Raw genomic sequence first — 13,354 nt, 5'->3', positions numbered from 1 at the left:
CTCCCCTCCCGTCCCCTCCCCTCCCCCTCCCTCCCCTCCCTCCCCTCCCCTCCCTCCCCTCCCTCCCCTCCCCTCCCCTCCCCTCCCCTCCCCTCCCCTCCCCTCCCTCCCCTCCCCTCCCCTCCCCTCCCTCCCCTCCCTCCCCTCCCTCCCCTCCCCTCCCCTCCCTCCCCTCCCCTCCCCTCCCCCCTCCCCTCCCCTCCCCTCCCCTCCCCTGCCCTCGCCTCGCCTCCCTCCCTCCCCCTGCCTCCCTCCCCTCGCCTCCCTCCCCTCCCCTCCCTCCCCTCCCCTCGCCTCCCTCCCCTCCCCTCGCCTCCCTCCCCCCCTCCCCTCGCCTCCCTCCCCTCCCCTCGCCTCCCCTCCCCTCCCCTCGCCTCCCCTCCCCTCCCCTCCCCTCGCCTCCCCTCCCCTCCCCTCCCCTCGCCTCCCCTCGCCTCCCCTCCCCTCCCCTCCCCTCGCCTCCCCTCCCCTCGCCTCCCCTCCCCTCCCCTCGCCTCCCTCCCCTCCCCTCGCCTCCCTCCCCTCGCCTCGCCTCCCTCCCCTCGCCTCGCCTCCCTCCCCTCGCCTCGCCTCCCTCCCCTCGCCTCGCCTCGCCTCGCCTCCCTCCCCTCGCCTCCCTCCCTCCCCTCGCCTCCCTCCCTCCCCTCGCCTCCCTCCGTCCCCTCGCCTCCCTCCGTCCCCTCTCTGGACTCCCCTGGTCACCCCCCCCCGCCCCTGTCCCGCAGTGCCTCAGGGACTCGGGACATCCCGTGCCGCACGTTTGAAGTGTGCTCGCTGACCCAGGGCTGGGGGGAAGTGGGGCGGGTGCTTGGGGCGCAGACCTCTCTCACACCCTCTCCTCCTTCTCCCCGTTCAGGACACAGGTGCCGTCACTGGGAGCGCAGCGGGATCGGGAGCAGCCTCTGCCGGCGGGATCGGGACAGCGGTCCACGCGGGCGAGGGCCCAGGCCGCAGGAGCAGCATGACGAAGGACCGCTCGCCCTACCTCGGGGACTCGCCCATGCAGGTCTCCCTGACCGAGCTGTCCCTCCGGGGGGCTCCCGGCCTCCTGGACACCACGGGACGGGCCCCACCCCAGGAGTGGAACGTCGCCTCGTTGCCCTGGAGACAGGAGGTGCCTGTGTCCATGCCCTGGTCCTGCTCCAGCGCAGGGTTCGTGACCTTCACAGGATCGGTGATGTCCTCATCTACAGAGTGAGTATCTGAGGGAGGGACCTCCCGTCTCCATCTCCTACCCCCAGGAGTGTTTGACGGGACAGTGCAGAGGGAGCTTTACTCTGTATCTAACCCCGTGCTGTATCTGCCCCAGGCGTGTGTGACGGGACAGTGTAGAGGGAGCTTTACTCTGTATCTAACCCGTGCTGTACCTGCCCTGGGAGTGTTTGATGGGACAGTGTAGAGGGAGCTTTACTCTGTATCTAACCCCCTGTACCTGCCCTGGGAGTGTTTGATGGGACAGTGTAGAGGGAGCTTTACTCTGTATCTAACCCGTGCTGTACCTGCCCTGGGAGTGTTTGATGGGACAGTGTAGAGGGAGCTTTACTCTGTATCTAACCCGTGCTGTACCTGCCCTGGGAGTGTTTGATGGGACAGTGTAGAGGGAGCTTTACTCTGTATCTAACCCCCTGTACCTGCCCTGGGAGTGTTTGATGGGACAGTGTAGAGGGAGCTTTACTCTGTATCTAACCCCCTGTACCTGCCCTGGGAGTGTTTGATGGGACATAAATACGTGGCTTGAGCAGTGGTGCAAGAGGGAGGGATTCAAATTCCTGGGACATTGGAACCAGTTCTGGGGGAAGTGGGACCTGTACAAAAGGGACGGTCTGCACTTGGGCAGGACTGGAACTGATGTCCTGGGGGTAACATTTGCGAATGCACTTCGGGAGTGTTTAAACTAATATGGCAGGGGGATGGGAACCTATGCAGCGAGATAGGGCGAAGTAATATGGAGTCAGAAACAGATGGTAGAAAGGTAAAAAGCAATAGTGGAAGGCCGAGTAAACAAAGGCAAGAAACAAAAAGGGCCACTGTACATCATAATTCTAAAAGGACAAAGGGTGTTAAAAAAACAAGCCTGAAGGCTTTGTGTCTTAATGCAAGGAGTATCCGCAATAAGGTGGATGAATTAACTGTGCAAATAGATGTTAACGGATATGATGTGATTGGGATTACGGAGACGTGGCTCCAGGATGATCAGGGCTGGGAACTCAACATCCAGGGGTATTCAACATTCAGGAAGGATAGAATAAAAGGAAAAGGAGGTGGGGTAGCATTGCTGGTTAAAGAGGAGATTAATGCAATAGTTCGGAAGGACATTAGCTTGGATGATGTGGAATCTATATGGGTAGAGCTGCAGAACACCAAAGGGCAAAAAACGTTAGTGGGAGTTGTGTACAGATCTCCAAACAGTAGTAGTGATGTTGGGGAGGGCATCAAACAGGAAATTAGGAGTGCATGCAATAAAGGTGCAGCAGTTATAATGGGTGACTTTAATATACATATAGATTGGGCTAACCAAACTGGAAGCAATACGGTGGAGGAGGATTTCCTGGAGTGCATAAGGGATGGTTTTCTAGACCAATATGTCGAGGAACCAACTAGGGGGGAGGTCATCTTAGACTGGGTGTTGTGTAATGAGAGAGGATTAATTAGCAATCTCGTTGTGCGAGGCCCCTTGGGGAAGAGTGATCATAATATGGTGGAATTCTACATTAGGATGGAGAATGAAACAGTTAATTCAGAGACCATGGTCCAGAACTTAAAGAAGGGTAACTTTGAAGGTATGAGGTGTGAATTGGCTAGGATAGATTGGCGAATGATACTTAAGGGGTTGACTGTGGATGGGCAATGGCAGACATTTAGAGACCGCATGGATGAACTTCAACAATTGTACATTCCTGTCTGGCGTAAAAATAAAAAAGGGAAGGTGGCTCAACCGTGGCTATCAAGGGAAATCAGGGATAGTATTAAAGCCAAGGAAGTGGCATACAAATTGGCCAGAATAGCAGTGAACCTGGGGACTGGGAGAAATTTAGAACTCAGCAGAGGAGGACAAAGGGTTTGATTAGGGCAGGGAAAATGGAGTACGAGAAGAAGCTTGCAGGGAACATTAAGACGGACTGCAAAAGTTTCTATAGATATGTAAAGAGAAAAAAGTTAGTAAAGACAAACGTAGGTCCCCTGCAGTCAGAATCAGGGGAAGTCATAACGGGGAACAAAGAAATGGCAGACCAATTGAACAAGTACTTTGGTTCAGTATTCACAAACAACCTTCCGGATATAAAAGGGGTCAGAGGGTCTAGTAAGGAGGGGGAACTGAGGGAAATCCTTATTAGTCGGGAAATTGTGTTGGGGAAATTGATGGGATTGAAGGCCGATAAATCCCCAGGGCCTGATGGACTGCATCCCAGAGTACTTAAGGAGGTGGCCTTGGAAATAGCGGATGCATTGACAGTCATTTTCCAACATTCCATAGACTCTGGATCAGTTCCTATGGAGTGGAGGGTAGCCAATGTAACCCCATTTTTTAAAAAAGGAGGGAGAGCGAAAACAGGGAATTATAGACCGGTCAGCCTGACCTCAGTAGTGGGTAAAATGATGGAATCAATTATTAAGGATGTCATAGCAGCGCCTTTGGAAAGAGGTGACATGATAGGTCCAAGTCAGCATGGATTTGTGAAAGGGAAATCATGCTTGAAAATCTTCTGGAATTTTTTGAGGATGTTTCCAGTAGAGTGGACAAGGGAGAACCAGTTGATGTGGTATATTTGGACTTTCAGAAGGCTTTCGACAAGGTCCCACACAAGAGATTAATGTGCAAAGTTAAAGCACATGGGATTGGGGGTAGTGTGCTGACGTGGATTGAGAACTGGTTGTCAGACAGGAAGCAAAGAGTAGGAGTAAACGGGTACTTTTCAGAATGGCAGGCAGTGACTAGTGGGGTACCACAAGGTTCTGTGCTGGGGCCCCAGCTGTTTACATTGTACATTAATGATTTAGACGAGGGGATTAAATGTAGTATCTTCAAATTTGCGGATGACACTAAGTTGGGTGGCAGTGTGAGCTGCGAGGAGGATGCTATGAGGCTGCAGAGTGACTTGGATAGGTTGGTGAGTGGGCAAATGCATGGCAGATGAAGTATAATGTGGATAAATGTGAGGTTATCCACTTTGGTGGTAAAAACAGAGAGACAGACTATTATCTGAATGGTGACAGATTTGGAAAAGGGGAGGTGCAAAGAGACCTGGGTGTCATGGTACATCAGTCATTGAAGGTTGGCATGCAGGTACAGCAGGCGGTTAAGAAAGCAAATGGCATGTTGGCCTTCATAGCGAGGGGATTTGAGTACAGGGGCAGGGAGGTGTTGCTACAGTTGTACAGGGCCTTGGTGAGGCCACACCTGGAATATTGTGTACAGTTTTGGTCTCCTATCTTGAGGAAGGACGTTCTTGCTATTGAGGGAGTGCAGCGAAGGTTCACCAGACTGATTCCCGGGATGGCGGGACTGACCTATCAAGAAAGACTGGATCAACTGGGCTTGTATTCACTGGAGTTCAGAAGAATGAGAGGGAACCTCATAGAAACGTTTAAAATTCTGACGGGTTTAGACAGGTTAGATGCAGGAAGAATGTTCCCAATGTTGGGGAAGTCCAGAACCAGGGGTCACAATCTAAGGATAAGGGGTAAGCCATTTAGGACCGAGATGAGGAGAAACTTCTTCACCCAGAGAGTGGTGAACCTGTGGAATTCTCTACCACAGAAAGTTGTTGAGGCCAATTCACTAAATATATTCAAAAAGGAGTTAGATGTAGTCCTTACTACTCGGGGGATCAAGGGGTCTGGCGAGAAAGCAGGAATGGGGTACTGAAGTTGCATGTTCAGCCATGAACTCATTGAATGGTGGTGCAGGCTCGAAGGGCTGAATGGCCTACTCCTGCACCTATTTTCTATGTTTCTATGTGTAGAGGGAGCTTTACTCTGTATCTAACCCCGTGCTGTACCTGCCCTGGGAGTGTTTGATGGGACAGTGTAGAGGGAGCTTTACTCTGTATCTAACCCATGATGTACCTGCCCTGGGAGTGTTTGATGGGACAGTGTAGAGGGAGCTTTACTCTGTATCTAACCCCCTGTACCTGCCCTGGGAGTGTTTGATGGGACAGTGTAGAGGGAGCTTTACTCTGTATCTAACCCGTGCTGTACCTGCCCTGGGAGTGTTTGATGGGACAGTATAGAAGGAGCTTTACTCTGTATCTAACCTCCTGTACCTGCCCTGGTAGTGTTTGATGGGACAGTGTAGAGGGAGCTTTACTCTGTATCTAACCCCCTGTACCTGCCCTGGTAGTGTTTGATGGGACAGTGTAGAGGGAGCTTTACTCTGTATCTAACCCCCTGTACCTGCCCTGGTAGTGTTTGATGGGACAGTGTAGAGGGAGCTTTACTCTGTATCTAACCCCCTGTACCTGCCCTGGGAGTGTTTGATGGGACAGTGTAGAGGGAGCTTTACTCAGTATCTAACCTCCTGTACCTGCCCTTGGAGTGTTTGATGGGACAGTGTAGAGGGAGCTTTACTCTGTATCTAACCTCCTATACCTGCCCTGGGAGTGTTTGATGGGACAGTGTAGAGGGAACTTTACTCTGTATCTAACCCCGTGCTGTACCTGCCCTGGGAGTGTTTGATGGGACTGTGTAGAGGGAACTTTACTCTGTATCTAACCCGTGCTGTACCTGCCCTGGGAGTGTTTGATGGGACAGTGTAGAGGGAACTTTACTCTGTATCTAACCCGTGCTGTACTTGCCCTGGGAGTGTTTGATGGGACAGTGTAGAAGGAGCTTTACTCTGTATCTAACCTCCTGTACCTGCCCTTGGAGTGTTTGATGGTACAGTGTAGAGGGAGCTTTACTCTGTATCTAACCTCCTGTACCTGCCCTTGGAGTGTTTGATGGGACAGTGTAGAGGGAGCTTTACTCTGTATCTAACCTCCTATACCTGCTCTGGGAGTGTTTGATGGGACAGTGTAGAGGGAGCTTTACTCTGTATCTAACCCCTGTACCTGCCCTGGGCGTGTTTGATGGGACAGTGTAGAGGGAACTTTACTCTGTATCTAACCCCCTATACCTGCCCTGGTAGTGTTTGATGGGACAGTGTAGAGGGAGCTTTACTCTGTATCTAACCCCCTATACCTGCCCTGTGAGTGTTTGATGGGACAGTGCAGAGGGAGCTTTACTCTGTATCTAACCCCGTGCTGTACCTGCCCTGGGAGTGTTTGATGGGACAGTGTAGAGGGAGCTTTACTCTGTATCTAACCCCCTGTACCTGCCCTGGGAGCGTTTGATGGGACAGTGTAGAGGGAGCTTTACTCTGTATCTAACCCGTGCTGTACCTGCCCTGGGAGTGTTTGATGGGACAGTGTAGAGGGAGCTTTACTCTGTATCTAACCTCCTGTACCTGCCCTGGGAGTGTTTGATGGGACAGTGTAGAGGGAGCTTTACTCTGTATCTAACCTCCTGTACCTGCCCTTGGAGTGTTTGATGGTACAGTGTAGAGGGATCTTTACTCTGTATCTAACCCCGTGCTGTACCTGCCCTGGGAGTGTTTGATGGGACTGTGTAGAGGGAACTTTACTCTGTATCTAACCCGTGCTGTACCTGCCCTGGGAGTGTTTGATGGGACAGTGTAGAGGGAGCTTTACTCTGTATCTAACCCCGTGCTGTACCTGCCCTGGGAGTGTTTGATGGGACTGTGTAGAGGGAACTTTACTCTGTATCTAACCCGTGCTGTACCTGCCCTGGGAGTGTTTGATGGGACAGTGTAGATAGAGCTTTACTCTGTATCTAACCCGTGCTGTACTTGCCCTGGGAGTGTTTGATGGGACAGTGTAGAAGGAGCTTTACTCTGTATCTAACCTCCTGTACCTGCCCTTGGAGTGTTTGATGGTACAGTGTAGAGGGAGCTTTACTCTGTATCTAACCTCCTGTACCTGCCCTTGGAGTGTTTGATGGGACAGTGTAGAGGGAGCTTTACTCTGTATCTAACCTCCTATACCTGCTCTGGGAGTGTTTGATGGGACAGTGTAGAGGGAGCTTTACTCTGTATCTAACCTCCTGTACCTGCCCTGGGCGTGTTTGATGGGACAGTGTAGAGGGAGCTTTACTCTGTATCTAACCCCCTATACCTGCTCTGGGAGTGTTTGATGGGACAGTGTAGAGGGAGCTTTACTCTGTATCTAACCTCCTGTACCTGCCCTGGGCGTGTTTGATGGGACAGTGTAGAGGGAGCTTTACTCTGTATCTAACCTCCTATACCTGCTCTGGGAGTGTTTGATGGGACAGTGTAGAGGGAGCTTTACTCTGTATCTAACCTCCTGTACCTGCCCTGGGCGTGTTTGATGGGACAGTGTAGAGGGAGCTTTACTCTGTATCTAACCCCCTATACCTGCCCTGTGAGTGTTTGATGGGACAGTGCAGAGGGAGCTTTACTCTGTATCTAACCCCGTGCTGTACCTGCCCTGGGAGTGTTTGATGGGACAGTGCAGAGGGAGCTTTACTCTGTATCTAACCCCCTGTACCTGCCCTGGGAGTGTTTGATGGGATAGTGTAGAGGGAGCTTTACTCTGTATCTAACCTCCTGTACCTGCCCTGGGAGTGTTTGATGGGACAGTGGTTTGGATGGTGCAACTCAGCAGCTCTGACATCAGTCCCTGTTACTCTGTCTTGCAGAAGGAGTGACCTCCCAGGAGTGATGACAGTTAAGCGACGCAACGAGAAAGACGGAGAGTGAGTATCGAGCCTTCGCTTCGTCTGCCAGTAAAGACCTCACCTGAGCCCCCCAAACACACACACAGCAGGAAAAGGCCAGGCTCCATCCCCGGCCTAGTGCTGAGTTAGCCTGATCTCACACCCGGTGTGGGACTGAGCCCCACACACACACACACACACACACACACACAGAGCAGGAAAGGGCCAGGCTCCATCCCCGGCCTAGTGCTGAGTTAGCCTGATCTCACACCCGGTGTGGGACTGAGCCCCACACACACACACACACACACACACACAGAGCAGGAAAGGGCCAGGCTCCATCCCCGGCCTAGTGCTGAGTTAGCTGATCTCACACCCAGTGTGGGACTGAGCCCTAGTGCTGAGTTAGCTGATCTGGGCGGGTGGGTGGGCGCCATTGGTCTCAGAGCCCCTGTGTTAGAGAGACATTTGGGGGTGGATGCTAGAGGATGCAGTGGGGCATTCTTAGTCCCTGCTCCTGATCGCCATCCAGTGAGTCACGGTGAAATGTGTGAGTGGGTTGAGTGTGCGATAAAGTCTGTGGGCGTTCGGACCGATTGGCGGGCATAAAAACATAGAAAATATGAGCCGGAGTAGGCCATTCGGCCCTTCGAGCCTGCACCGCCATTCAGTATGATCATGGCTGATCCTCTATCTCAACACCATATTCCCGCTTTCTCCCCATACCCCTTGATGCCTTGTGTCTTAGAAATTTATCAATCTCCTTAAATATATTCAGTGACTTGGCCACCACAGCCTTCTGTGGTAGAGAATTCCACAGGTTCACCACCCTCTGAGTGAAGAAATTTCTCCTCATCTCGGTCCTAAATTTCCGACCCCGTATCCTGAGACTGTGACCCCTTGTTCCAGACTTCCCAGCCCGGGGAAACATCCTCTCCGCATCCAGTCTGTCCAGCCCCGTCAGAATTTTTTACGTCTCAATGGGATCCCCGCTCATTCTTCTAAACTCTAGTGAGTACAGGCCTAGTCGACCCATTCTCTCCTCATACGACAGTCCTGCCATCCCAGGAATCAGTCTGGTGAACCTTCGCTGCACTCCCTCTAGGGCAAGTGTCGCTTCTGATCGTGACATGGCCACCCGTATCCCTCTGTGGGCGACAATCTCCCTTGACATGTTTGGCCCAGCATTTCCTTGCTCCTCCTGAGCTATCGATGCACCTACATGTGAGCTGGTACGTTGCGATCAGAAGATTAAGGAGGCCACATACTCATTGGAAATGAGTGTCTAAATGGGGTAGAGAACCACAGGGATCTGTGGGAACAGATACACAGACCGCTAAATGCAGTGACGCAGGTTAATAGGCCATAAAAAAGCAGCACTTGTATAGAACCTCGGTTAGAGCACACTGGGAGCACTGTGCACAGTTCTGGTCTCCATATACCTTGGTTAGACCTCACTGGGAGCACTGTGCACAGTTCTGGTCTCCATATACCTTGGTTAGACCACACTGGGAATACTGTGCACAGTTCTGGTCTCCATATACCTTGGTTAGACCACACTGGGAATACTGTGCACAGTTCTGGTCTCCATATACCTTGGTTAGACCACACTTGGAGCACTGTGCACAGTTCTGGTCTCCATATACCTTGGTTAGACCACACTGGGAGCACTGTGCACAGTTTTGGTCTCCATATACCTTGGTTAGACCTCACTGGGAGCACTGTGCACAGTTCTGGTCTCCATATACCTTGGTTAGACCACACTTGGAGCACTGTGCACAGTTCTGGTCTCCATATACCTTGGTTAGACCACACTTGGAGCACTGTGCACAGTTCTGGTCTCCATATACCTTGGTTAGACCACACTTGGAGCACTGTGCACAGTTCTGATCTCCATATACCTTGGTTGGACCACACTTGGAGCACTGTACACAGTTCTGATCTCCATATACCTTGGTTAGACCACACTTGGAGCACTGTGCACAGTTCTGGTCTCTATATACCTGGGTTAGACCACACTTGGAGCACTGTACACAGTTCTGGTGTCCATATACCTTGGTAAGAGCACACTTGGAGCACTGTGCACAGTTCTGGTCTCCATATCCCTGGGTTAGACCTCACTTGGAGCACTGTGCACAGTTCTGGTGTCCATATACCTGGGTTAGACCACACTGGGAGCACTGTACACAGTTCTGGTGTCCATATACCTTGGTTAGACCACACTTGGAGCACTGTACACAGTTCTGGTCTCCATATACCTGGGTTAGACCACACTGGGAGCACTGTGCACAGTTCTGGTCTCCATATACCTTGGTTAGACCACACTTGGAGCACTGTGCACAGTTCTGGTCTCCATATACCTTGGTTAGACCACACTTGGAGCACTGTGCACAGTTCTGGTCTCCATATACCTTGGTTAGACCACACTTGGAGCACTGTGCACAGTTCTGATCTCCATATACCTTGGTTAGACCACACTTGGAGCACTGTACACAGTTCTGATCTCCATATACCTTGGTTAGACCACACTTGGAGCACTGTGCACAGTTCTGGTCTCTATATACCTGGGTTAGACCACACTTGGAGCACTGTACACAGTTCTGGTGTCCATATACCTTGGTAAGAGCACACTTGGAGCACTGTGCACAGTTCTGGTCTCCATATCCCTGGGTTAGACCTCACTTGGAGCACTGTGCACAGTTCTGGTGTCCATATACCTGGGTTAGACCACACTGGGAGCACTGTACACAGTTCTGGTGTCCATATACCTTGGTTAGACCACACTTGGAGCACTGTGCACAGTTCTGGTGTCCATATACCTTGGTTAGACCACACTTGGAGCACTGTACACAGTTCTGGTCTCCATATACCTGGGTTAGACCACACTGGGAGCACTGTGCACAGTTCTGGTCTCCATATTATAAAAAGGAGATAGAGGTACTGGGTATGGCGCAAAAAAGATTTACTGGAACGATACCAGAACTCGGGTTACACCTATCAGGAAGGATTGAACAGCCTGGATCTCTTTACTCTTCAAATAAAGTGAGGGGTGTGTGGGTGACCTGATCGAGGTTTTTAAGACAATGAAGGGGAAGACGAGAGAAGATATTTGCACTTGTAGACGAGACCAGAACCAGGGGCCATCAATATACGATCGTCACTAATAAATCCAATCGGGAATTCAGGAGAAACTTCTTTACCCAGAGAGTGGCGAGAATGTGAAACTCACTGACACAGGGAGTGGTTGAGGTGAATAGTATCGATGGATTTAAGGGGAAGTTAGATAAACACATGAGGGAGAAGGGATGGTGATGGGGTGAGAAGAGGGGTGGGAGGGGGCTTGTGTGGAGCATTCACAGCGGCACGGACCCGTTAGGCCAAGTGGCTTGTTTCTGTGCTTTCAGTAGTTTGTAGTTCCATATCGCTCTGTGTGAAAGGTCTTCTCGATACTGTGTTACTGAAACATGCACAAAACTCATCGCAGTCCTCTTTCTACCAGGTGGATAAGGTGGTTAAGAACATACGGAATACTTGCCTTTATTAGCCGAGGCATAGAATACAAGAGCAGGGAGGTTATGCTTGAACTGTATAAAACACTGGTTAGGCCACAGCTGGAGTACTGCGTGCAGTTCTGGTCACCACATTACAGGAAGGACGGGATTGCACTGGAGAGGGTACAGAGGAGATTTACGAGGATGTTGCCTGGACTGGAGAATTTTAACTATGAGGACAGATTGGATAGGCTGGGGTTGTTTTCCTTGGAACAGAGGAGGCTGAGGGTAGACATTGAGGTGTATAAAATTATGAGGGGCCTGGATAGAGTGGATAGGACGGACCTGTTTCCCTTGGCAGAGGGGTCAACAACCAGGGGGCATAGATTTAAAGTAATTGGGGGGAGGTTTAGAGGGGATTTGAGGGGAAATGTCTTCACCCAGAGGGTGGTGGGGGTCTGGAACTCACGGCCTGAAAGGGTGGTAGAGGCAGAAACCCTCACCACATTTAAAAAGTACCTGGATGTGCACTTGAAGTGCTGTAACCTGCAGGGCTACGGACCGAGAGCTGGAAAGTGGGATTAGGCCGGGTAGCTCTTTGTCGGCCGGCACGGACACGGTGGGGCGAAATGGCCTCCTTCCGTGCGGTAAACTTCTGTGATCCTATGATTCCTCGACCTTCTGTCCAAGCCATGTTGTTACTACTTGATTCTGGGCACACCCAGTGTTACATACCCAGTATTTATGGCACAGCAATGGGGCCATTCAGCCCAACTGGCCCATGCCGGTGTTTGCACTCCACACGAGCCTGATCCCACCCTGTTTTATCTCACCCTCTCTCAGTATGTCCTTCTATTCCTTTCTGCATCGTGCTTATCCAGCCTCCAAACAGTTCAGATGCAGGTACATCAAGCAGTAAGAAAGGCAAATGGTACGTTGGCCTTTATTGCAACGGGGTTGGGCTATAAGTGCAAGGCAGTCTTGCTACAATTATACAATGCCGGGATGGCAGGACTGACATATGAGGAGCGACTGGATCGACTGGGCCTGTATTCACTGGAGTTTAGAAGGATGAGAGGGGATCTCATAGAAACATACAAGATTCTGACGGGACTGGACAGGTTAGATGCAGGAAGAATGTTCCCGATGTTGGGGAAGTCCAGAACCAGGGGTCACAGTCTAAGGATAAGGGGTAAGCCATTTAGGACCGAGATGAGGAGAAACTTCTTCACCCAGAGAGTGGTGAACCTGTGGAATTCTCTACCACAGAAAGTAGTTGATACCAGTTCATTGGATATATTCAAAAGGGAGTTAGATATGGCCCTTACGGCTGAAGGGATCAAGGGGTATGGAGAGAAAGCAGGAAAGGGGTACTGAGGTGAATGATCAGCCATGATCTTATTGAATGGTGGTGCAGGCTCGAAGGGCCGAATGGCCTACTCCTGCACCTATTTTCTATGTTTCCATATAGAGCCTTGGTGAGACCACACCTGGAGTATTGTGCACAGTTTTGGTCTCCTTACCTAAGGAAGGATATACTTACCATAGAGGGCATGCAATAAAAGTTCACCAGACTGATTCCTGGGATGAGGAAAGGTTGAGTAGGTTGGGCCTCTACTCATTGGACTTCAGAAGAATGAGAGGTGATCTTACCAAAACATATAAGATAATGAGGGGGCTCGACAAGGTGGATGCAGAGAGGATATTTCCACTGATGGGGGAAACTAAAACTAGGGATATAGTCTCAGAATAAGGGGCCGCCCATTTAAAACTGAGATGAGGAGGAATTTCTTCTCTGAGGGTTGTAAATCTGTGGAATTCTCTGCCCCAGAGAGCTGTGGAGGCTGGGTCATTGAATATATTTAAGGTGGAGATAGACAGATTTTTGAGTGATAAGGGAGTGAAGGGTTATGGGGAGCGGGCGGGGAAGTGGAGCTGAGTCCATGATCAGATCAGCCATGGTCTTATTGAATGGCGGAGCAGGCTCGAGGGGCCGAATGGTCTACTCCTGCTCCTATTTCTTATGTTCTTGTGTTGACAGGATAGATGCTGGGAGTTTCTAGAACTGGGGGGCATAGTCTCAGGATAAGGGGTCGGCCATTGAGCAAAAAAGGACTTGCATTTATATA

At 51.1% G+C, this 13,354-nt stretch overlaps 1 protein-coding gene across 1 annotated transcript in view; it reads left to right on the top strand.

Annotated features, from left to right (window-relative positions):
* The first annotated feature begins 828 nt into the window (after positions 1-828).
* LOC139242376 (uncharacterized) overlaps positions 829-13,354 on the top strand; it is a 56,443-nt gene continuing 43,917 nt past the window's right edge. Inside the window, exons 1-2 of the mRNA XM_070870320.1 lie at positions 829-1,194; positions 7,717-7,773. Coding sequence (XP_070726421.1) covers positions 962-1,194; positions 7,717-7,773 — 290 coding nt within the window. The 5' untranslated portion in view covers positions 829-961. The remainder of the gene's footprint in view (positions 1,195-7,716; positions 7,774-13,354) is intronic.

Source organism: Pristiophorus japonicus, unplaced genomic scaffold, assembly GCF_044704955.1.
Source record: "Pristiophorus japonicus isolate sPriJap1 unplaced genomic scaffold, sPriJap1.hap1 HAP1_SCAFFOLD_1300, whole genome shotgun sequence".
NCBI classification, from domain to species: domain Eukaryota; kingdom Metazoa; phylum Chordata; class Chondrichthyes; family Pristiophoridae; genus Pristiophorus; species Pristiophorus japonicus.
This window is presented reverse-complemented; position numbering and strand designations above follow the sequence as displayed.